A 24,592-nucleotide genomic window follows, 5' to 3' on the forward strand; every position below is an offset into this window, starting at 1 on the left:
CGCACAGGATCAAATAACTGGGAACTTTTTAATTTTTTGTTTTAACACTCAGTCGATATTTCCTCCTAGAACCCAGTTGCTACGAAAGTCACTAGGCTGTAATGATTGAACGCGCTAAGCTAAAAGCTAATCTGATGTTTAGCAGTGTACCATTGAACATTTTGTCGGTCGTCAACTTTGCGGGAGTCCCCATCGAATATATATATATATATATATATATATAATACAATGTTTATTTCATGGGTGCTTTTACAAAAGCGCTGTCCTATCATTGATCATCATTTATTATTCACGTTCTATGCGCAGGAATGGTTATATGGGTCTCCCTTCTCAGTCTCAACTCCCAATCTCTACAATAGGTTGTCTGGAATCTTACCTCAGCCATAGTTTATATTATAGTGGTATTAATTATGGTCATAAGTTAGTTAGCTGCTTCTTTATATTATTATTATTATATGTCTCATCAATCGTTCATCGGAACAGCTATTACGGCATCGTTGCCGTGGTTGCTACATCACTTAGGGGGAATATCTGGACGGTGTCCGCATCTTAAAATCATAAACATCATTATCGGGTACCCATTTCATTCGAATCGCAGTCATCAACTGTTCTAATTGTGTCTACCCAGACGAAGCCTGCCTGTAATTCAAGTACGATAGGCAAACTGTCCCGCAACGGGGTACAAAACCTAACTTGCAAATCCTTCCTCGTCCTGCTATCGCCTGCGATATTCCAATGGTCACTGTGTTTCGCATCATCTCCTACCTCTGTCAATGCATTAATTGCCATTATCTCACACTTTCTTCACTCGATTTCATGTTGCAGTTTTTCTAAAGAGCAAATTTCGCCCTCGCGGTTCTTTCGTCTATGTATGTACACAGCCATCTGCGCTGATAGAAATGTAACATGTGCTGCATTGGTTAGGTAAGTTCAGCCCATGTTTGGGCCATTATCTCTGGAAGGACTGTCGCTCTAGAAAATGGTTGGGTGGAAAATGGTTGAAGATGCCCGTACAACAGTAATAATGTCGCGTCGATGGGCTAGCAGATTTTACAGAAAATTGTTTGCGAATATAGGGAATAGGTGTGCAGAACTAGTGCGATGACGGCTTGACCCTTGTCTCAGTCGTATTTGTTAAGATATAGACGTACTATCATTGTCACCTGTCGTTTCGGTACCGCTGGGTGAAGGCATAGCAGTGGCTATTAAACACTCGGAAAGGAGTTTTTCTAAAGGACATTCTACTTGTTGTGCTATCTCTCTCTCTCTCCTCTTAGTTCAGCGTTGTTTTGTGTGCTGAACTAAAACTTCATTGAAATGCTTGAGCTAGTTATCTTTATACATGAAAATTTGCTTAGTAATAATTCTCATCTATCTTGTATTAGAGGACTAAACAGTCGAGAGTTGGCTTCTTCATTCCGTTAGACATTTCATTCTGCCGCCGTGGGTTAATAGATTCCCTTAGAGGAGTGTTCCCAATGCGGCATTAAGTGAAGTACACCTCAGTCTACTTCATGCTTAACACAATGCCTTCATGACCTGGCTGGCTGCTCGCCTAGGTCACACACTACATGAGTCTAATTCGTCCTATCTGTTATTACTGTTATTGGCATATCTATGACTATCATTCAATTTATCTAATATAATGGTCATTTCCATAATCGTATTATGTTATTATTATTTTTTTTACCAGGAATTTTTTTTATTACCAGGAACCTATCGTGATCGTTATTGTTTTGCTGCCATCATAGCTTTCTATCATACCCTCCCGTAGAGCATTGTTCTATATTGCTTTTACTCTACTTTTCCCTGTAATGGCTTACCGTATATGTAATTTAGCGTCTTTGATATTATCTATGACACATATTTATAAGTGATATAGTTCTATTGTAAAAACATAATAGATACAATTGTTGGCCAACGGTCGAAAATTGTTTCTCCTTTACAACGTGTTTCTATGGCAACTTGTTTGCCGCTTGTTGTTGAATTGGAATGCTTAATACACTATGTATAGCTCGTGTTCATGTTGAATTGAAGAACTACTCATTGAGTCTCACATATCAGGGTGTGAGCTGCGTACACGTGCACGCTCGACTGGATTTTTGCGTGTTTCAGACGTGCACTTATATCTGTGCGGTACGTACTAACAAGATTTATGCATGATAGACAGTGAAAACGGCAACAAGGCACTCTCCTCGTCTACTTACACTATTCGTACTTACTTACGTAATGCGTTACGTTACTTAAGTAATAATGAAGCGTATTCTCATACTTCGCTAGTAATTATTAGAATAGTAATATATCTTGACCATTTTATCATTGTCGATTCACTGAATGTAAAGCTTGAAGGGTCTTTAAAAACTGTCCTTTCGGAACTTCTCTTCAACGAGGAAGCTCCCTTTCGACGTCTATCATCCACAAGTTCGTTCGGAAACCGATCAACTATTTAAGTATGTCAATCAATGAGGTCCTTTACAAACCGGCCTATTGAACCATGAATTATAGTCGTTCCCCATTTAACCTCCACTATAATTTGCATACTGGATCAACCAGCAATTTCAACGACGAGTGACGAACTTTTAAGGTCTATGTGGATATATATGGATATTAGGACGACTCAAACGTGGCGCTGCTAAGTACTAAATGGGTGCAAGTTTTTCTTATGCTGAAGATAACTTACATGCAAATTAATTATCGCGTAAGCTAATGCTACACACTCCTGAGGACGTTTATATTCTAGACGCAGTTGCTGGTTGAACTACGTAGATTTGTAGGTACCCTTTTGAACGTTCATTCACGGTAAATGTGATTCCATGTACGCTATGGCTCGTTGAGTGGACACTTGATTAACTTAGATAACAGTAAGTTCAGCCTCCAATAAACTACAACGTATTCGTTTACGGAAACAATGTGTATGATCATATCTCGATGCGTGTAGAAAGATGTCAGATAACAACCAACGTTACTGCAATTATGACAGACCTTTTCTTCTCAGCTTGTGCACGATATATGTCGCGTATAAAACAGTTTCTCCATATCAGACCCTTGTGATAGATTTCGCACGAATGGTATCTTATTGCGTGCAGAAAGGTTGACTAGGCATGGAAATAGTCATTGCGCAATAAATGGCTATAAAAATGATCATCAAAAGTGCCCATAAATATGCCGACAAAGTATACGGCGATTATTATTGTTAAACACTGTTATTATATCTTTCTTCTTCTTATTTTGTTGTCTTTTTTTTTTACTGAGTCGAAAAGTTGCGAATTTCTCGCTTGCCAAACCCCGCTTTTAAGCACCCCGCGTGCATCATTGGGCATATAACAAAACTAACTCTATGATTTGTACCACTCCACCCATACAAACTGGCTAAGCTATAGATGCTATATAAATTTCCCACATACTTATTATTACAACGACAATTATTAATACAAATTATGAATACCAGAAATTACTATATCGAGGGTAGAATCATACCAACCGAGTTTCCTCCAGTACCTTTATGCGTTGGTTTATTATTATTTATTATAGCATAATATAATTATGTGCCTATTGATCTTGCGAGGCACGGACCCGCCTCGGGCGTCACAGAACCATCACGATTCGTCATTAAGGTATTGCTAATGATGACCAATAATACTTACGATAGTCGTAAGATTATGGTATTTCATATTCAGTGTTATTGATAGCAGCTGAATGTTTTTCCTATTAGAATTTTTTAGCGAGTTCATAGATATATGTATATATATCTACACAATGGACAATGTTAGCATCCTGGCAGCTTGACAAATCTTAGACTCGATCGGTAATCACGCGTATCAGATCAGTAGTATAGGCCCACTTGTACAAGTGGTCCTTTTGACAGTCTTGCTTTCAACAAATAAGTAATGGAGAAAATGCCGATCTTCTAATGGTTGGAACATAATGCAACAGAGATAAGTATCATCATTCTATGAGGTTTTGTTTCTAACCCTTGACACCTCATGGAGACGCACCGATTGCATTGTTTTAAGGAACATCCAGCTTGAGTTGTTCTGTGATTTACCGCTCCAGCAGGGTGCGTTTCGTTATCGATTACTTTACTGGCTACTGGCCATCTTGTTTCTATCAAGCTATCCCTATCAAGGTCTATCAAAAGCATTCTCACGAGTACTGCTAATTTATTTATTTAAAAGAAGCGTTTTTTTGTCTATTTCGCGTGGCTCTGTTCGTCCCCGATAAGAGCTTGTCTTTGTCGACAGGGTTTATCTAGCGGGGAATGACTTCATTAGATGGCTACTGGTTTGTTATGCCTGAGGTCTCTCATTTATGTCTCGTTCAACAAATAGATGAGTGGGCTACATTTATGAACGACTCTTCGTATAAGCTATTTACTATCGACATAAACGGTATGACGCGTTATCGTCATCTGACACTTATATCTGATGCAGCACCATGTCTCCTAATAGAATCAGTGGCTTGCTGATAGCATTCTGATCACTGTGAATCAACTACGGGGTCCATAGCTGACTTGTATCAATGACCTTAGCATGCAAAACATCGGTTTCATCGTATCTACCCACAATCATTGTGGTTAGTGGCTGTGTTATTTATTATTTACTTATTTATCCGTCTGAAACCGCACTATACAGGGGCACAGGGGACCTAGAAACATAGCCTCATATTAAATGTAACTTCCTATAATAGTTTTAAGTTAACGGTGTTTTTCTTCGGTATCACAGTCTACTCTATTGGCCACTCGCTGACGTCAAACATCGACAAGTCGAAGTAATCATTATAATGCATCCAGAAAACGTGGCGTCGTTGCACTCTTCCCCCGCTTCGCTGTGTGCAGTACATCCAGTAACGGTTTCTACACTAAGTAACGGTGTCACTAACTTTTATCAGCGCACCGTGATAGTCTAATCGATGATAGCTCAATAGGTACGATACCGTACCGTACACATTGCGAGTGCAGTCCTCAGTCTTTTGATGGTGTCGTAATAACCTATATGTATTGTGAACACTATTTTAGTGTTTTTCATAGTCTCAGTTTCCACATGGCTGTTTGACCCTACTCGACAACAAACGTGAGCCCTGCGACCGCGTCACCTATTCCTGCACGTCCTGTTACGTGTGGTGGCCATGGTACCGGTAACCTATCACTGGGAGATAGAATGCCGAAGGTCGCACATATCGCATCATATTATTGTATATGGCTGACTGACAGGCTAACTTTGCTGTGGTGACCGCTCCTCTGACTGTGTTTGTCTGATGAGGAAGAAGCAGGCCATTGACGATCTTTTGAGATTCTATATGTCCGCAGAGGCTGGCAGACGTCGCGTGTGCTGTTACACCGTCAGCACTTCCTTGCACCCATTTTCTCACCATTATTGTCACTTATTGAGGATATTAGCTGTTTCTCATTCGACATTCTCCTACGAAAAACGGGTTCGCAGGTACATTCTCACATATACCCGCAGGCCTAACAGATTTCAAGTCTCAGATCTAGGTGTGAGTGTGTGTGTGTGTATTGTAGTAGATTTTATGACCGTTGCTTGTTAATTGTTTCAAAGCAGAGGTCTTCGTGTGCCCGAGAGGCGCTGATGAAATGCTAGGAAAATTGCCGACATCGGCAGAAGAGGGCGGTGAAAATAACGGCCAGCAGAGACCTGGTGATTTATGATTTGTCTGAACAGTTGAAAATAAAGAAAGAGTCTGTTTGCACCCGAAGCAGCGGCAGATATCGAGAAGGGTCTGTCCGTCGCACTGATTTATTAGCAACGTTAACCAGATCGCCGAATATCGTACGATCGGCTCTCATTTGACATATACCTATATCGTTTTCTGTATGGGTATCAAGCAGTGTCTGCTTCGTGAAATGACACGAAGAGCCATTCCTACGAATTGTAGTAACTTTTGTCTGTGTGTACGCTACCGTACGAACCATTACTATGAGAAACTCTCAATCGTCTGGCCAGGGGCGTAGATTCGGTTACAGCTAGCACTGCTGCTTATGGTAAATATAAACTAATTAATCACTGAATGAATAACAGGAAAACGGTGCGCGTCCAGAGGCTCCACTGGCAGCTGAGTTAGTTAGACGACATTTTGAGCCGCCATACAGCTGAAATCAGAAACAAGGCATAAAAAAGTTACAAATAACTAGCAATGAACAAGTAGTAGCGATATTAAGTTAACCCTATTTTAAAGTAGTCCAGAGGTACAAGGTCTGTGATAGCAGATGGGCGGAAAGTATATAATTTTTGTTAGAACATATCACATTGGCAATTGATTAAAGTCTGCGATAATTCGGTAGATCGATGAAATCAGCAAACAAATGAAGATCGCCCTTCCGCTTACGATTTATCTAGTAAATCTATTGAATACATTGATGATAATTGCATTAAACACATATGGACGAAATTTAGTTCTACAGTCCACAACGAAGCGTTCTGAAGATAGCCCCCGTCTAAATGTAGGCCCGTTACCTGCCGATGGAGTGCTTCTGTCCGCAGGGACAGGATACTCGGATGTTGCCGAACAGGGTCAATCGAATCTATTCGTTTTTATCGGTTTCTGCCTTCTCCTCCGTAAGTTCATTGAGTGTATTGACGTACTGAAGAAAAAGACAAACAGGACAATGTCAGCCGCCACACGCCGGACACAGTAGAGCCGATATTACACCTTTGTTCCATGGGAACAATCCTTTACTTTAAGATCAAGGACCATACTTCATATAGACTCCATATAGTAACGTTGCTGAATAGAGCAGCGAACCATCATATACATAGATGCTCGTATACATATAGGCGCTTTTTACTCACCATATATCGGGAGAAACGACAGTGCAGTCTTCGGAGCCACGTCAATTGTGAGCCATGTTGAGTCATCGCCAGCTGGCGCAACGAAGCATTGAAAAATGAATCGGGATGAACCGAGTGAACACCATTAGCTAAATATTTTTGCAAATGTTTTGAAGGCCAAAAAAATATTAGTAATAAAACCACTTTATGTTTTACATTAAGCTCGGCAAAGTTCCTTGTCAACAAAGCTGTTGCGATAAAACTGTGTTGGCCCTAGGCATTTAGGTATAGAGTACATTGTGAATACATGATAGCTGTTTGTTTGCGCAAATGTTGGCTTGGACGATCGGACTAACGGTAAAACTTACATCCAGCTTTCTCCGTTGATCTGGAGTTAGAAGATAGACATAGGTAGACGGCCACAAATAACTGCAAAAGGAGTGACGATTCGTGAAGAAAGTATACACACCAATATTATTCAAATTCGGTAGTAAACTAGGTTATTCTTCGTATAGCGCAGTAAATAAACCGGTCCGAGTAAACCGAGAATGTCGATCCGCAGTGTTAACTACACGCTTAAGTTAGCATAAAGTTATGCACTTGACGACGTTCAATTGAATGTAAAATGTCCTATTGCTTAAATCGCGTGCCGATACGCGTATAAATACCACCAGTGAAATTCAAGGTGATTACCCGAAGGCTCCATCGAGAAGGCCACTGTACTTTCGAAGTATGTTGACTGATTCTAGCATAAACACCCGGAAATCAATCTGAAAGAGGGACATGCGAAAAAAAAAACAATTCATATTTATTCCATTTCACGTTTCCGTTGGACCTATTTATGCAGCCTTGTGGTAAGCGTTCATTATATCGCCTAATTAAACGGCAGCCTCAGCTAAATACCGAACGTAAATTTATTAAGCCTCATGGGAAAAAAAACATATTTTTACGTAAAAAATCACATATTCAACTCAGATTTATAATGAATGTATTGAAAACTAAACAATTATCGTCAGTTTGTGAAAACTAAAAAAAACGTGGTAAAATCCTACATTGAGTACTCATGTCTTTCCTTGAATATTGTCAAATTTATTATCGTCGTCGCTCGATTTGTCTGAGAGGCCTCGTAATAGTAGGCTGACTGCGTGGCTGCTTACCTTAAGGCCTGTTTCCGCAGGGTCTTCAAAGAAATATAACAACGCATCGAAAATTGAAACGTGATTTGAATGGCCTGTCACTCCATAATGGTCAAAGGAAACCACCTGCAATTAAATCCAATGCATTTTATGTCTACAAAATATAAGTACGATAGGACGTGTTTACTTTCGCATTGAATTTTACTGCAACATTAAGTGGGTAGGACAGGAATCAATCAGGGCTTATTCAGGTGACTCCGTTTGTCTTCATTAACTTCTACTGCTATTAGTAAATCCCCAGCAATAAGTGTAAGTAAGGATGATTAATTGTTTCAATCGATCATCCGCTCATCACCTATCTTCATTCTCTTGCCTTTAATGGTACACTATGTAAAGATTAGGCTGTTTCTAAGCACTTCCGAACATTTTTTGCAGAGAGTTCGAGTTCAGCGTCCCAAAAATGCCTTACTTCTTTCCGACGATTCAATGAGTCTTTATCTGAAAATATGTCGACTGAACTTCGTCGCCAAAAAACTATCATTATGCCTACCCCATTTTTCCATTACTATATCTAACCCATTGTTTTTTCGTAATGCGACGTATTATACTTTCTAAATAATCTGATCCCCGCTTCGCTCGTTCGTGTACCAATGGTCCCATTGAAAAGCTGAAAGGGACGCGGACCGTTGAGGATAGTGTTTCATTGATGCCTAACACAAATACTACAGAGCACAATGTGAGGACCAAGCAATATTGCGATCTATCGTCTAATAATAGCCCACATAAAACGCGTTGGGCGAACATAGAGCGGCATAGGATTGCGTTTGAAGGGTTGGCGACGTTACGCACACCACGTCTTACCCACCAAATAAGGAGTATTGTCTAAGACAGAACGGGGGGTAACAGACGAATCCGAATTTCGGAGTAGATTCAACACGTCAGCCACCAGCGGGGGCACCAGTGGAAAGTGTCAGCTAATTAACATATTAGTTAGAATAGTTTCAGTCCGGCAAGCGAGATTACCAGCCTGCGAGAAAATCATCCAGTGTGCTCGACCGTGTATTGGTTTGAAAGCGTTCTACTGATATTGCCAAAACAGATGTGGGCAAAACAAAAAACCAAACAAATTTATATTTTTGATGTTTAACGCACAATGTCCCCCGAGATCCGTTTACGACACGGTAAATCTTTACCCCAAGGGCAAACCAACGTACGGACTGATAACTGTAAATTATACTATCGTTTGGATTCGATAATCTAAATTATTGCCTTTTGTCAACCATAAATCTAGCGTTCATGGTTGACGAAAGGAAGCCCACGTGCAATAAATCGATAGTAGGAAAAGTTGCGTAAAATCATTGACATTGAGCTTGCGTTGTACTTACCGTGTCACAGTTAAGGCTGGTGACGTATTTATAGATGAGGTTGGCGACTAATCGATCATTCCAACGTTTTTTCGGGTTATCAGGCAGCAGGCCATGCTAAACAGAAATCAGAAAATTTCGTAGGCACACGCAGTAAAGCGCAAACGTTTACATAATGTGAACGGGAATACTGGCTCTGGAGTGATTGTTTATTTATTAAATTTACCTAATAGACAGTATCCAGGTGGGTCTGATTGAAGGTTACGACCTACTTGGACATGTGCCCATTTCAGCGACACCTTCTGCAATTACGAGTGGCTGGTTTACCTGAACAGCAAATATCTCCATCCACCCGATCGGCCTGCAAGCCTCCGGGAATATCAAGCATACAACCATGATCCATTTGTCACATAGTTCCGACAGAAGGTTTAGCGCTTAGCGAATAAGGAACGATCCATGTAAGCTCACTAGGCATAAAAGTTACATGCAGAATAACTCGGTATCGCCTTACAAATACATCTCTTAATAACGAAAAGAATACGACTAGACGCTAGAACTATTTACTGTAGGTATTTCCTCATCCGCCGTTTTCTAATGACCATATTACATATATATATGGCTGTCATATATTAAATATGGCCTGTATTCCACCAATGATAGCCTAGCACTGTTCTAGCGTCCGAGGAGAGAGTGTGTAGCAAATCGAGGGTTGAACTGTTTTGGAAGTTGTAATTCGAATTTAGTGTTTCACTTCGACACCTACCTGAATGACTGTGATGTTGCCTGCGGGAATGCCCAGAGATCTACAGGCGTTCAACAATTCCGCCTTCCGCCGCGAACCCTCCCGGTAATAATCGCCTGTTGAATTTAATTGTTCGGATGCGGACAACACCCGAGTTGAGTGGTCGAATGGGAGTGGTTCGCATAGAAAGACCGAGGTAGGGGGTCGATCGTGAAAAGAAAGCCGTTGGTAATAAACATAATGGTAAGGTTAAGGATGAAAACAACGCATCGATAGCGGAAGATTTCGAAACATGGATCACAGGGCTTAAGGGGATTTCAGGCTTTGTTTGTACGTAAGATATTATTGGTTATAAGAAACGTATTATACAGGTATAATTGGTATTGTGCAGCATCTCTTACTGCAATAAACTGGCATCAGGTATTAGAAAAGTAAAGAATTTAGAGAAAAGTATCGAATGATCCCAAATAAAAATATCAAGTGGCCTGAAAGTACATGTATCAGCTTGAAATTTGCCGGAAGAACGGAAGAAGATTTGCCGGTACTCTTCACTGTAACGTTACTGATAAGCTTTACATAGACACTTCTTCCTTACGTCTGGTGCTTTGGTGCGTACGCAGCGCTCACCTGTTGAAAGGCAAAGTAAATACACATCTGTACCGCGTTCGATTTCATTCACAATCAACGGTCCAAAGAACATCGACTCGTCGTCCGGGTGAGCTGTCACCAAGAGCAGGCGCTAAAATATAAAACATGCGAGTACACAGATGACGAATAGGTAACCATGAATACAAGCGATACATCAATCCAAAAAGAAGACAAAGGGTCGCTTGACTATTGTCAAAAGGACAAACCCAAAAAAAATCACGCTTTTGTATATATATATATATATATTATAGCATATGTTGCTCGAAAAATTAGCACACTAGGAGTTGCTCCTTGGTGGAATTTGGTAAAAGGAAGTCCAATCGACGTATTAAGGAGTACGAACAATTTCTGAAAAACGAGAATGATTACCGGACCAAGCCGTTAGGCGGGAGCGTCAATATTTGCAACAAGCGGTTCGTGCTTGGTTCGTGTAAAAGACCGGTGTAGAAACCGGTGATGTGGGAAAGCTTTAAGGGAAGGCTCTACGAACGCTTTTTGCCGGAGGAAGTTTGCCGAAACGGTACTTCTGCCGCCATATTAGAAGCGAAAAACGTGTCTGCACTAAGCGGGCACGACTGGATGAACTGAAAATACAGCTCAAATCCTCAACGTGTCCCAGACAATCTTTTGAAGAACCGCAGCGGCTAGAGTGGATTCGTCATCCAAGTTAGTCTGAGTGGCCCAATAATATATATATATAAAGAAGGACTTGTGTATTCTTCATGTAATTATGTTCCTCGCAATGGCCAACGGTATCGCGCCCAGCAACGCCTCTTGGCTGGCCATTTTAGATAGCGGTTGCGCGCTGTTGCAACAGTCTTCCAACAGTCCGGGTGCCCTCATATTTCCGTTCATCGTCGTACGTATTCGGCGCATTCTCTTCATGGAGCCTTCACGATCCAGATCTAGCCTCCCGTACGGTATACATTTAGTTTCCTCTGTTGGTCATACCCGCTTCCGTCGACAAAATCCTTTCTTTTGTTCCTTGTTTCAGCACTGGCGATGCGATGTCATGGACCAGCGGCTAACCCAAAGGCCAGCCTCCTGCGGACGTCAGACCTCCAACCGGCCTGTTCCTTGTGGCGATTATATAATCTCGTCGTTTGTGTACAGATTGGTAAAAGCGCATCTCACCTTAAAATGCGTAGGATACGCTACAAAGGGATTAAGCCAGTCACGGAATCTTTGCAGTTGAATAACGTCACGGTATGCTACGCATATGAACGCAGAGGCAATATGAAGTTGGGTTAAATGCCAACAAAATCTTCTCATACCAGCACTCAGTCAGTTTATATTTGGAAGACCTCTTCTTACACCCCCAACCCGCTAAAGCACGCGAAAACATTTTTCAAACTGCGTTGATAAAAACCAAAGGCGGCGACGACGATAGATGGTACCAGGGTGTAAACCTGACATACCAGAATTACAGACGAACACAATAGCTTTTTTGTTGGCTGAAGCACAACAGCAGCCGAAGCAAAAAGGGAAAACGCTACTATAACGAACTCTACTACGTACACCAAGCAGGTATTAACCAGTATATAGTCACCACATTCCCTTGTCTGTTACTCTAGCAGAGCGGTAACAACAAGTACACAGAAGACACGTAAAATCAGTGAGGCAAGTTGACAGGCCTCTGCAGTCCCTCCACGACTAGTCCTAGTCCCTTCTAGGTCGCTCAGTTTCTTCGGTGGTGCGATAGCGAAACTTTTGGAAATAGCTAGAGGTTCCGTGCCCCGTGCTTTCTTCATGCTCAATCCCTTTTGTTCACACTTTCCAACTCACAGTGTAGACGAGTCTTTAGGCAGCGCTAGCTCGGTAGAACTGTGCAAGCACCGGGTCGCGGCCAGGAGTGAGTAGTCTGAACTATACGCTATGAGACATACCAACTTCCGATATCAGCGTCGAAGCAGAAAAGCCAGCATCGAGTGATGTGACGCAGATCACAGACGAAGCTATCAACGAAAGTGAGTCAGTCGACTGTGTGTGATTTAGTAGAAGAGAACAAGACTCAGACACGAAATAACAGCCATTATATGAGTCTTTCTTGATATTGACCCAGTTAGCGTTCCAGCAAGAAGAAGAAAGTCATTCGTAGACCCGAATCACCACACTGTGTGTTGGTACGGTATTCTCGGTGTTACTCCGTTAGTTAAATTAAGTAATATACTTCCTCTTTGGCTCGGTTATATAGCACAGTGGAATTCGTGAATAACATACGTCAGTGCTGAGTACCAGCTAAACGCATCATGAGGCGTTTTGATGGGAGATGCCATGGATGAAGGTGCTAAAACGGTGGTGAAGTATTACGCACTCCGGCACACAATATTAGATATTTGACGCACTTAAGATTAGTGCTTCGATGAAATTTTTATTAAATGTTTCTTTTACGTGTATAAATGCATTCTACCTATACAGACAAGCATTACGCCCCTGTATGGGTTGCGTAATGTTATGATCAGATGTTTTTAAGGCAACATACAGTCTGCAAACAACATTTCCTCATACGCCGTACAATACGGCGAAACAGCCTCCGTTTGATGACGTTTGTCGTGCAATTAGTATATCCTAACTATTTACCTCTACGCCACCTAGTTGCTTCGCTGTACGCCGTTTTCGCGAACATATTATCACTGAAAGGGGAAAGTAGCAGAAAATAAAATCAACGTGTTATTAATGTGCAAGAAACGTTATTTTGACCTGATAGGAACAACGAACTTATAGAAAGTCTACTGTTTTTTCTATATAAAACCTACACAAAAAAGGCAAAAAACGTTTGGTAAAAGTCAAAATAAAGGAAAGGCCTTTTGCCATTGACAGTGAAATCTGCGAAGTCCAGTGACTTTTTGCTGTGTTCGGACTTGTTTCTTGAGTATTCGTTCGCAGTTTTGTTGTAGACGAGAGGTATGCTCGGTGCCAGCTTCACACCTGAACCAAAACGCGTGCGCAAAGAGATTGAAGTAAGGATACAGCACGTGTTATGTTACACTATCTGCACTGTTGTCCTTAGATGCTCTCAGTGCGCCTTAATTATCTCTATTTTTCATTAGCTATCCATTGGCTTCTTTCAGGCTCGCGGATAAAAACCTTCAGTGCAGGGCTTGTGCATAGTCCTTCCTGTGCCTCATCCGTTTGTTCTGCGCGCTTTTGTAAGCACTTTTGTAAATTTTTTGTCGTTTTCTCTACCTCATGACGCTCGCTAACAATACTTGCAGATGTACGATACAAATGCATTGAGGCCTATCTAATACAAGTCGTATACGCTATCAACGATCATGAACAGTAGTAAAAAATATGATTTTCCGACGTCTTTTTTGAACTTGTATAAAGGTTTTGTTGTATGTACGTGTAAGGCGCCCCAAACGCGATCTTTCTCCTTGGGGTATCCTTGCTTATTAAAACGCTATTTTAGCCAATTTGTATCAGCTATTGGCAAAGATTATGGCACACGCTGAAGAAGGCAACAAAAAAGACTCACATAGAAACATTGTACCCAGCCCCAAACTCGATTTGACCAACGAGAATGGAGAAGACACGGATAAGCTATGCTGAGACTAAACTGCTTATCAAGCCGCATGCGATGACGGACTTGCGGCAGGCCCGCGAGAATGGGGAAGCGTAAGTTCTGTAGAGGATGGTCCTGTTTTTACGGTTCTGCACATCCCGGATGCGCTGATCCTCAATCTAACAACACAGTACGTCCTAGCAGAATTGAATGCTGCTATTGCTTCGAGTACGATCGCAATTGGAGACATTGTGACCAACATGCAAAAAACATTGATAGCTTCAACAAAGATACAACGAAATGGGAGACCTTTTATCAACGATGACGATGGCAACATCTGTAAGTTAAAAAATGTACGAATAAAATCAAATAATAACGCTAGGACAGAGGCCTTACATATATTGATTTTTCGTGACCTTAGATGGACAAATACTGTGTAATATTTCAACACACAAGAAATCACTTATATGAACAGATGCAACGAACTCGGCGTATCATTCGAGCGTAACTTAAACTTTCGGACATATCGGATACTGAATCGGTAAGTACGACTACATTTACCCCTATTTGAGCGTAACGGCTTACGAAGTGAGTGCAACGTCAAAGTACCGCAAACATGAATTGTCCTTCTACGCAGTCCAGTAAGCGTGAGTGGTGTCCCTCTTTAAATGAATATTAATAAAGCTTTATATTTTGTGATATAAAAAGATATAGACACACTCTAACAGTATTAAATCCAATTTAGTATTTCCTAAAAGGCGTTGCTATTGCACGCGTACAATGGATGCGTTAGTTTATTAAAGAAGATAGCATCATTTCAAGTACATAGCTCAATATCGTTGGCTGGAATTTACGTCAGCTAATCTGAATGTTATTGGAGTATATAACGGTATTTAAAGACGAGCTGAAAAATAAACGTAGCTCAGTTATCCGTACAGGACACTTGTAGGCCAATACCGCCTCGAAACAATTGGGAATTTGTCTGGGTCGCTCGAACGTTCCTATTTTTCAATGGTTAATGGTTAAGTGTAACACGCTTATTTTGGAAGGCTCTTATTCCAAACCTTGTCTTGTTTGACTTATGCTCGAAAGATGGGCTTTTTTGAGAGAAAGAAAGGGGATTTTATGTCGATGGCGTTGAGGTAGTCAGAGGGCTGCGGACGCAGCATAACCTAACAATTGTAATAGTACAGCGTAGATCTAATAACTGAGAGAGGTAGATTCCGGTCTAACAATCATCCCTATCAAAGTTACTCTCGTCAAGTTTAAAAAGGGAAGTGAAAAAAACTACCGTTAAGTTGAAATTGTTTTCATTTTTCAAAACAACAAATCGCTTTTTACTCATACTTGAACCAATATAACTTCGTTCTATACATCACAATCGTCCCAGAGGTTAGCTTTTTAACTTGGGTGCCAGTCAGAAATATCGAAACGATCAAACAAAAAAATCTGTTTGGTGTCCGAAGCTGAGGCCAAGCCTTACGGTTAGAAGTAAACGACCACAATAGTCTTGTCACGTAATGAAAGAACCTTCTAACGGTGCATGATTACTATACACAGAAGCAACAGATGGAAATCGAGACGGCTAATGCACCAGTATGATACGCGATAGGGTGAAACCATCTAACTTTTCCTAGTGAATTCTAAAATAAAAGATCATAACGACCGTTTCCTAAACACGAGCGAACAAAACGGATTCAAGTAAATGCAGAAGCCTGAACCCTTTATTGAAATATTTATTACTAGAGATGAAATCCTTTAAGTCGAAATACCTGCTTCAAGCAACTGGTCGTGTTGCTACAAGAGCCTGTCGTTGATGCTAGTCGCTGCCGTTTGAAAGATCTATGGACTACATGCGTCTGTCTTCTTAGGACACAGCCATAGACACTTGGTCAGCGTCCGACTCGATTTCGAACATCAACGGGGCCAGGGTTTTCTATTAATTTGCATTGGCTGTCAAACCTGTTCTGGCGCTTTGCGCTACAGGATTCTGATACAGAAATGAACCGCACTCGTACACTGCTCAGACCATCGAACACAATGACAGAAGTAGCAGCCCGAACACGTTTCAGAGACCTGAGTTTGTAGCTTCTGCCCACATGGCAGATGCCCGCCAATTACTATGACGCAAGTAACTTAAAGTTCAGCAATTCCTGTCAAACCGCATGATTTTCCCATTATCGCCAAATAGAGAGAACTGCAAATTTGTGGCTTCAAATAGAACGATGTATGTAACTAGTACATTAAATTAGGACGTTGCGATGTTTTTTTTTTTTGCTACTAAACAGGGTATGTTATATTTCGTATTTGAGTGACAGTTAGTTATTCTTACGTTATGTATCCCCGCCACTGCAACGACTGCCTCTTTTGTTTCGGCCAAATGATGTATGCCATCTCATCAGAAAGTAGCTAGTTTAGGCAAAGTTAAGAAGATGAGTATCCAGTAGGGGGAAAATGCAAGAATCAATCGATCGATGCCGGAGAGCATGAAAGATGTTTCGAAATTCAAAAAGACAGCGTACACGGTGTTTGCCTGTGTAGCCTCGCGTTTCCATGAAACACGATGATCTGATTTCGCTTGCGGGGCCTTTTCTCTTGGGTTGGCTTGATGCAAATGAGCCAAATAAACACGTACCGGTCAGGTTTTCGGTTCTTAGAAAACAATGTGTACTGGGTCAGGTCCTAGAAGTTCCGCCAAATGCAAAGCATCTATTGCTTAGACAAGTATTTAGGCCTAGATCGAATTCGATCCCAGGCTTTGGCCTATCCTGAGGCCATCCTTTCCAGTTTCTAGTTCATGTTGATATAGGGATAATTTCTTCTTAGCGGTGACAGTTCTGTGCCAAAATTTGTCATTGTGACTGCATAACGCTTGACACAAGGCGAGACGTCGAGATGCAGCGTTAAGCTGTAATACCTTGTTAAATTCAGGCGGTTAATGAGGCACCCACGTCCCAGATTTCTGTGTACACTCAAAAGACTACATGCGGCTCACGACAGTCGTGTTGAGTGCCGCCGATTATTTCGCCCAATTCTTGAATTGTTTGTCTTGTTTCAGAAGCAACTTGAACTGAGACGGTCGACCATAGCAGGAGGCAATCCTGTCGAACTTAGCATATTACCTTTGGGCAATGTTTTTAGCGATGGCGCCATTACTGTGCACAAGGCAAATGTTTCGCGTCATGGAGAGCTTGTCACCGGTGTTTTGGCTCCAACGAAATCTACAATATAGTGGGGGTCACAAAAGCACTTTCCCATTTGAAGCATCCATGTTTAAGGAGTTCTTGCAAGTTTTTCATTGTACCCGCAACACAATACCGCTATATCACTCCTAGTGTCGCAACAGCGCCTTCGGACGGTATGTCAGAAGTAAATAAAAAGGACGAGGAAAGCTCTTAAGCGCAGAAACACCTTTTCGAATCTTACACTAGGTAAAGTCGAACACATGCGCCGGGAATCGTACTTGACACATGCACAGAAGGTGTAATGTATTGGCCTTAAGTGAAATCCAGCTTACTCATTGCTAAGAAAGAAATAACATTATCCCCTTGAAAGGCCATTAGTTGACTCTAAGAAGTTGATTAAGTATATGAGCCTTGTGTACATGATCGGCACGATACGCACCCATATTTGGGTTCTTTGTACGGCGTATTCTGCTGGTAGTTAGGGAATTCGAAAGGTAACCAGCGATTATTGCAGATTAGGGCATTTTTTAAAGGTTCGAGTACGATGTACAGCTAAGCTTTCAGCGACACGTAATATGAGCGAACTAATGGTATGACTTTGTCGTTTCGAAAACGTTGGCACAAGGGCCAATACCATATAAGCATATTCTCTCAAAATCACAAAATAATTCAGCTTATATTATTGTCTATCGTGGATAATTAGCTAGTTAAAATACGTGTACAACTAACAGTAAATCACTTCGTCGTGCATTTCTGTAGTAATAGATCGTAAATAAAGTTATTACTTATTACGAACACTTTACGCCTGGCACCACTGCCCTATACACCTACGAGGAGGGCATTTGGCACACAGCAACTATTTTTATTCGTTGCTACTCCGTTCCTCCTGTTCGGGAAAAGCATTTATCTAAATAACACACCCTAAGCAGATCTAAGACCTCCGATTGTCCGGCTATATTAGATTAACTGAAGTCTAGTATTAGGCCCAAGTTGCAGGATGCTTTAAGGCATGCTTGCAAACAATATAAATAGCGATGCCCCGGGGCGACATTCCTGTCCTTCTTCCCTACTTCATCCTTTACGTCCTCAACCGCGACTTTTTGCGAGGATCGTTCACTTTGGGATTCGTTCGATATCTCGTATCGATGGCGTTCGTTCAGCTACCTAGTCCGCACTTCATCATATCATTAGACCTCTTTCTGGAGTAATTTTTGTTGGTTTCTAATCAAGGTAGAAAACTCGATTTCTATTTTAAAGCTATGACGCCTGTGAGCCTTCGTCCTAAACGAGACCGAGCCTGTAAAAATGTTTCTGTCAAATAAAAGCTCTATGCTTAATATTTACATCCTATACATGATCATTTCATTTGATTTCAGAGTAAGCAGATCTAATGAATTTGTTTTCTATTTATAAAGCATGTGTTGTATTAACTATTCAACACATTTCAGTCCTGTTTTTGTGGTTGCACGTAATCGACGGAGGATACTAAGAAAATTCAAGTTTTACGCTGGTTGACCCGAGGTCTACGAAATTGGTCATTCCGTTGCCAACATGCACTCAGATACACACTCGGATCTACGAAATATTCAGCTCAGATATTTTAAGCCTAAAACAAAACAAAAGGTATGGGTGTTTTGATTTTTGAACAGTCTAAAGCCATCGGGAGTTCAAACAATCATTTTGTGGGCGTAATCTATGCCTACTTATGTGTGAGCATACTTGTTTGTTGATGAGGGGGGCTTCACAAAAGGGGGCATATCTCTTCGTTATGAGAAACGAGCAGAAGCTGGTGCGTTAAGCCCCATCCTGGAATAAACCTGTCCCGTTTATAGTCGTATGCTGCTTAGAGACGATCCGATTCAGTGCAGCTTTAGTACGTGGCAAAACATTATCTTCCATCGTAGCCTGATTTGGTTATACAAAGCTGGTATCTGTATATTCTATGACTACATCAAGCCAGTTTAGCTGCTACAAAAATCAGGTGCATATACTGTTTTGTTTATTCCCCAGCGATTCCAGTAGGCTGTGTTCAGTTTGGCTAGATTGTATCCTTGGCTTTAGTTTTTACACAGCCGCTGGCCATAAGTAGGATACAGTACAGCTCTTCCTTTCACTCTTTTCCTAACCCGGTCTATTCTCCGTTGCTCAATATTTCACAAAAAGGACACATAACAAATCACACGTAGGAGGACAGAGCGACTCCTAGATCGTTTTTATTAAACAGATTATATTTTGACTAATGCTCAAAGAGTGTGCTGACAACCTGAACACTGCTCTGTTTGTTATATGACTTCTGCTTTTCCAAAAAAAAAAAAAAACTCTATATTGAGGTTTATCTTGTCCTCGCTCTCAAGCGTGGTCCTTTTCTCTACGAAGGTCAAATTTAAATTTTGCCCGTTCACTTTTTTTCCAATTGTTTTAATGAGAGAAGTCGCTGAAAAGACCTCAAGGTGTTACGAAGAAGAAAGGTTTGTTTGAACCCGAGGCGGAACTGACGTAAGAAAGTTTTCCTTGTTATTATTAGGTATATTATTATTAATAATATGTAATAAGTAATTTCTTATGGAAAAACAAGCACTAACATATACCTATAAGCTGTTTGGTTAACCAACTGTTAATTATGTTTGTCTAGAACAAGGGTTGTTAAAGCAAATAATATAACAAAGCAGTTTTTTTTTTGTATGCAATACAGGAATGCATCTCTTGCTCATGACAGATAGAAACAGAATACAAGCAGGATCTAACTTACATTTATTTGTTCCTAAGTTCTAAGTATAGTGTGGAGCGTTACCCCAAGGTGTAGGGCGTTAACCCTATGGGTGAACATTACGGGATCGCGTCCTCAGGCCAAAATTAGTGACCACAATTGCCTTCCGAAAAGATAAGTGGGCTGTCCGTTACACTTTCTAAACGACAGTTTTCCCATTTAATACACAGCCGTAAATACTTTTTCGTCCCATAAGATACTTGTCGCGTAAGCAGATGTAATAAGAATAAAAAAAAAAAAAGTATAAATAGCTGTAAAGTGTAATGTTCGAAAAGTAACAGAGAAACATATAGGTACACTTACTTTTATGTCGGTTTATTGCTTTTTAACATATTTTTCGCGTATTCGTATCACCTCTAAAACAGTCGTTAGAATTGGTTATTTATGTCGTATAGAGCATGCTCTAGAATAAAATACGTCGGTGTCATAAGGGATAGCCATTCGCTCTCGTGATGCGCTTTAGTTAAGAAGTAGAAACTAAGTAAGTTTTAAAGGGCAGCCCGGAAAATTTTAAATTAGCGAACCAAGTTGGCATGCATGTTCAGGGTCTTGCGTTTTTATTTACATGCTGGATAGAATCAGCAAACTTATAAATCCCATATTACGTTCTTGGGCTGACAAACTGAGTACGTGACCCAAATATTTGTTCAGAACAAGCGGAGCAACTGAGCTGGTAACTAACGGAACGAGTTAAGTTAAGAGCCCTAGGGATCCTAGAGAGTGAAGGGTCTCCTAGGATAGCCGCTTAAAAGAGCCTATCAGCCACGCCACGCAGAGGCAAGGACGTTTTTCCGTATTGGCAACAGGCTAACAAATAAGAGAAAAAAGCGACGACAAATATCCGCTTATCCGAAGACGCAGTCCTACATCTGCGTACCAAGGACAGATTTGCCACTCACAAGCAGACACGTAGGCATATATATATATACGTGTGTCAAGATTTTATCCATGCAAGGCAATGGAATTAGCGAGTAATGTGTGATTCACTAAACCAGTTAAAATGTACGAGTAAAACCAAAGCTAAAACTGCTATAGCGAGAAAGCCAATGGAGAAAATGCTTGATAGCTTTTCACTTTTGTTTAAAGGAGAAACCAACAAAACACCTAGAACTGTCTGTCTTCTGCATTCCTTCATACGCTAACTTCGTCTATAAAAGGTGGTCATAAGACGTCAAAAGGAACCTAGAGGCTTTGCTTTATGTATAAACCTGTTGGCATGCAGTTGAAAAAGACCAGGAGCTATTGTTTCTAGTCTCTTCACGTAAATACGACATAATTTAGAGTAAAAAACGAGAGTTATTTTAGTAGTGCTTATATTGGTATCCTGTAAGCATGACAGATCAGTATCGCTTGTGACTATTGTAATGTTATATACTCTGCTCTGATCACAGTATGACATAACCATTTGCATCAGCCTTACTCGTAAACCCAAACTGGAACTTTTATTTCGCCGGAGTATTTAAAAACGGTTTGAGTGTTTTCGTCGTTAAATCGCCAGATGTTACTGCATACACCCGTATTCCACACTAGATTACTACCAGATAATAAGCATGATGCTGGTAATATATGTGAATTTACCGCCATTTCTTCGCCCGCAGCGACATCATGAGTATGAGTGCATACTGTTTTGATTCGTGCTAATGTACTGCTGCTATAAAAACGTCAATACTCATTTGCCCTATATATATATATATATATGCGCATATATATATATGCGTTGGAAACACGCTCTATTATGATCCTGACGCTAGGTCTGACGTTTCTAGCTTATTCTTTCTGCCAAAAAGTTCCATAGTCCACTACTGTCTTGGTCACGTATTACCTCCTGCTGTTTCCTCAGGTCTGCCGCCATTAGCTTTATGTTAAGCGCAACTATTCCTATCGCGCCCCTAGCAGAATGGAGAACCTCGACAAAAAGAAAATCAATCCTGCAATTAGCAGACCAGCTCAGGTCGGAAAACTAAATAAATGTCATCTACAAGAGTTAGTTGAAGAGTATGTTCTCATGAGTAAAAATATGACGACTCCCCCGCCGCCGGCGCAGGCGGGTGCTTGTCGAGTCCAGCAAGGTAAGCGGAGGGCTCCCGGAAGTCTTTGAGCTATTTCTTCGGCGCCCATGATTATCATTAGCTACCTTCGTCGCTCTTATTCTCAATTTCTGTCTGTTAACACGATTACTGCTGTCATAGCGGAATGTCTCGTGGTCTTTTCAAAGTTGACAAATATGCTGCTGACGTAAATATCTGGGGTTGTGTGTGTCCGGTACCCCTTACTTGAGCATTGTTTTAGAAATCTGGCCATTCTACGCCAAATTTCGAGCCCGGAGGATCTCACATGTTCGATTAGGTTTAACAGATTAACGCATTACTGCTGCATTGCTACCAGAACTTAAAAAGAGTTTTGTGCTATTGGAAACCAAGTCTAATTTATGTCCTCTGTTTGAACCCGCCCCGTTTGTAACGTCATCCCAACGAGACTTCGGAATGCCTCTTCAGTTTCTGACGGCCCGCTTCATTCCATTTCCAGCCATGAACTAAGATTTATCGCATTAGGTTACTGATAAGCTGTAGAGCAATAGCGGGCTTGTTGTACTAAACAGGCCCATTCAATTATCAAAAAAATTCTTGCATGAGGAACACGTGCGATGGACTAATAGGTGCGATATATACCTATATCTGCTGTGCAAAAATATACTTTATATTTAGTTGGTGTTATTTACCGTGTTAATTTGATGTAGGTGGTCGAACAGTCAACAAACAACTATAATCTATACGTTATGTGATTTAAAATATCTAGGTATGAAGGCCTGGATCCTATTTTTGGGCTCTGAACTTGCCCTATACATATGATCCCGCCCTTTGAGCCGTATTACGTAAATTAAATATTGCGGACTATTGCGAAGACAACAAACTATTGTTGTCGTGGGTTCGTCGTTCTGATATGAACGTCTCAGCGAACCCAGTCAACGGTTGTTTTCACTGACGCAAAATCTCAAGAAAAAGGTACCAGATCTCTCGTCTACAAGCTAGCTTTAACGTATCGAAGAAATCCAGCGTCAGCTGGAGATTCGCACCGTACTGCAAATGTCCAGTTTAGCATTTATTTTTCTATAATTTATTTTTTATTACTATTATTTAGTATTTATGTTTCCGAACAGCACACAATATTTGGTCCTATCGAGCTTGAAAAGAACCATTTATATCGTATCATAGAGCTTTCCAACAAACTAATATTGGCGTTTCGTGTTGCTATATCATCTTATATCGAATGTTGCCTTAGATTAGAGCTATGACTATCGACATATCTGAGAGGTTGAAAAATTCTGATACCGACGTAGAGCAACTCTTAAGCTCTCCTATATAAAGTTTTCCTATATAAGGATACATGACTGGTGAACACGCCAAATAGAAAAATAATAAGAGCACCATTACTTCGTACAAAGCTAACCCAAGTATAGTTTACTTGGAATCAACGTATTATCCTGGGTGTCGAGGGATCACGTTTACTGTATCGTCCCGAGAACGTAAAAGAGAGACCGCCGTTAAATATTGAAGGACAACTCAGTCGTGCACAGATATGCATTTTTATAATGTTCCATTCATCGATGCTGGGTTCAGATTCAGTCCCACTTGGGCTCCTGGTTTTACTTCATTTTGATCTACCACTACGTTTTTTTGTATATTATAGGCCGACTTGAGAATAACAATGCGATTGTGCCTGTCTCGCGATACGGGTTAGCGGGCTGCAGTGATGAGTACCTTGTTTGCCAATTAAGTCAGATGAGTCAGGGCTTCTGCAGACAAGCCCAGACAAATAAGGGCAAACAAACAGATTCAATCACAGAGATCATTTAGAATATTCTTAGAGGCATTGGAACTTGGAATATATGCTTATTTAGCAGACAGCTAAAAACGAGCTATTCGTCTCGCTGTCTTCTCGGCGGTAAATTACAAAACGAACCTACTAATTGCTTTGCCAATTAACTAATGGTACCGTAGTGAGCTTCGGATGAAAACAACGACATAAAATGGCACCAGAAACTCGTGCATCTCTGAGACTAACTTAATTAGCTCTGGACTTTCTTATATGCACTAATACTGTACTAGGTCCAGTAGGGTAGGCTATCCTGTTATAGGTCCCGCTGGCTATGGTTGTTTATATTGGATTTCCGGTTTTTGGCCATGTTAATTCAATTCGACTTAAATCAACTTCATCGAAACGTACAAGCCCTTAGGTCACATTAGTTTGAAGAGATTAAGATAGACCAATGATTAAATGAGAGCCTCAGGTAGTAAAATCAATGTGCGACAACTAGAAAATCAGCATCGACACCAGATTACTGCGAACAAAGTCTTAGCCACCACCAGGCTAGTACTCTATGCAACCGGTAGAGGGAAATAGGGAGGTTCAAACATACCTGTCAGAACCTAGGAAAATTTATCACGTAGTTCCTACACTTA

General features: G+C 40.9%; 1 protein-coding gene across 2 annotated transcripts in view; it reads right to left on the reverse strand.

The window, feature by feature from the left end:
* Nucleotides 1-3,485: 3,485 nt before the first annotated feature.
* Nucleotides 3,486-24,592, reverse strand: part of LOC111273462 (N-acetylglucosaminyl-phosphatidylinositol de-N-acetylase) — a 58,325-nt gene continuing 37,218 nt past the window's right edge. The window contains exons 2-11 of one of the 2 annotated variants that reach the window (XM_022855157.2): nucleotides 13,256-13,308; nucleotides 10,655-10,766; nucleotides 10,049-10,143; nucleotides 9,307-9,402; nucleotides 7,943-8,047; nucleotides 7,479-7,555; nucleotides 7,154-7,214; nucleotides 6,807-6,878; nucleotides 6,471-6,598; nucleotides 3,486-6,106 (exon numbers count right to left, since the gene is read on the reverse strand). In XM_022855157.2, the coding sequence (XP_022710892.1) occupies nucleotides 6,539-6,598; nucleotides 6,807-6,878; nucleotides 7,154-7,214; nucleotides 7,479-7,555; nucleotides 7,943-8,047; nucleotides 9,307-9,402; nucleotides 10,049-10,143; nucleotides 10,655-10,766; nucleotides 13,256-13,308 (731 nt within the window). In that variant the 3' untranslated portion in view covers nucleotides 3,486-6,106; nucleotides 6,471-6,538. Of the gene's footprint in view, nucleotides 6,107-6,470; nucleotides 6,599-6,806; nucleotides 6,935-7,153; nucleotides 7,215-7,478; nucleotides 7,556-7,942; nucleotides 8,048-9,306; nucleotides 9,403-10,048; nucleotides 10,144-10,654; nucleotides 10,767-13,255; nucleotides 13,309-24,592 lie in introns of those variants that run through there. The other variant, XM_022855164.2, reaches the window with a different exon arrangement.

This window comes from Varroa jacobsoni, unplaced genomic scaffold, assembly GCF_002532875.2.
Source record: "Varroa jacobsoni isolate VJ856 unplaced genomic scaffold, vjacob_1.0 scaffold_198, whole genome shotgun sequence".
NCBI lineage: Eukaryota > Metazoa > Arthropoda > Arachnida > Mesostigmata > Varroidae > Varroa > Varroa jacobsoni.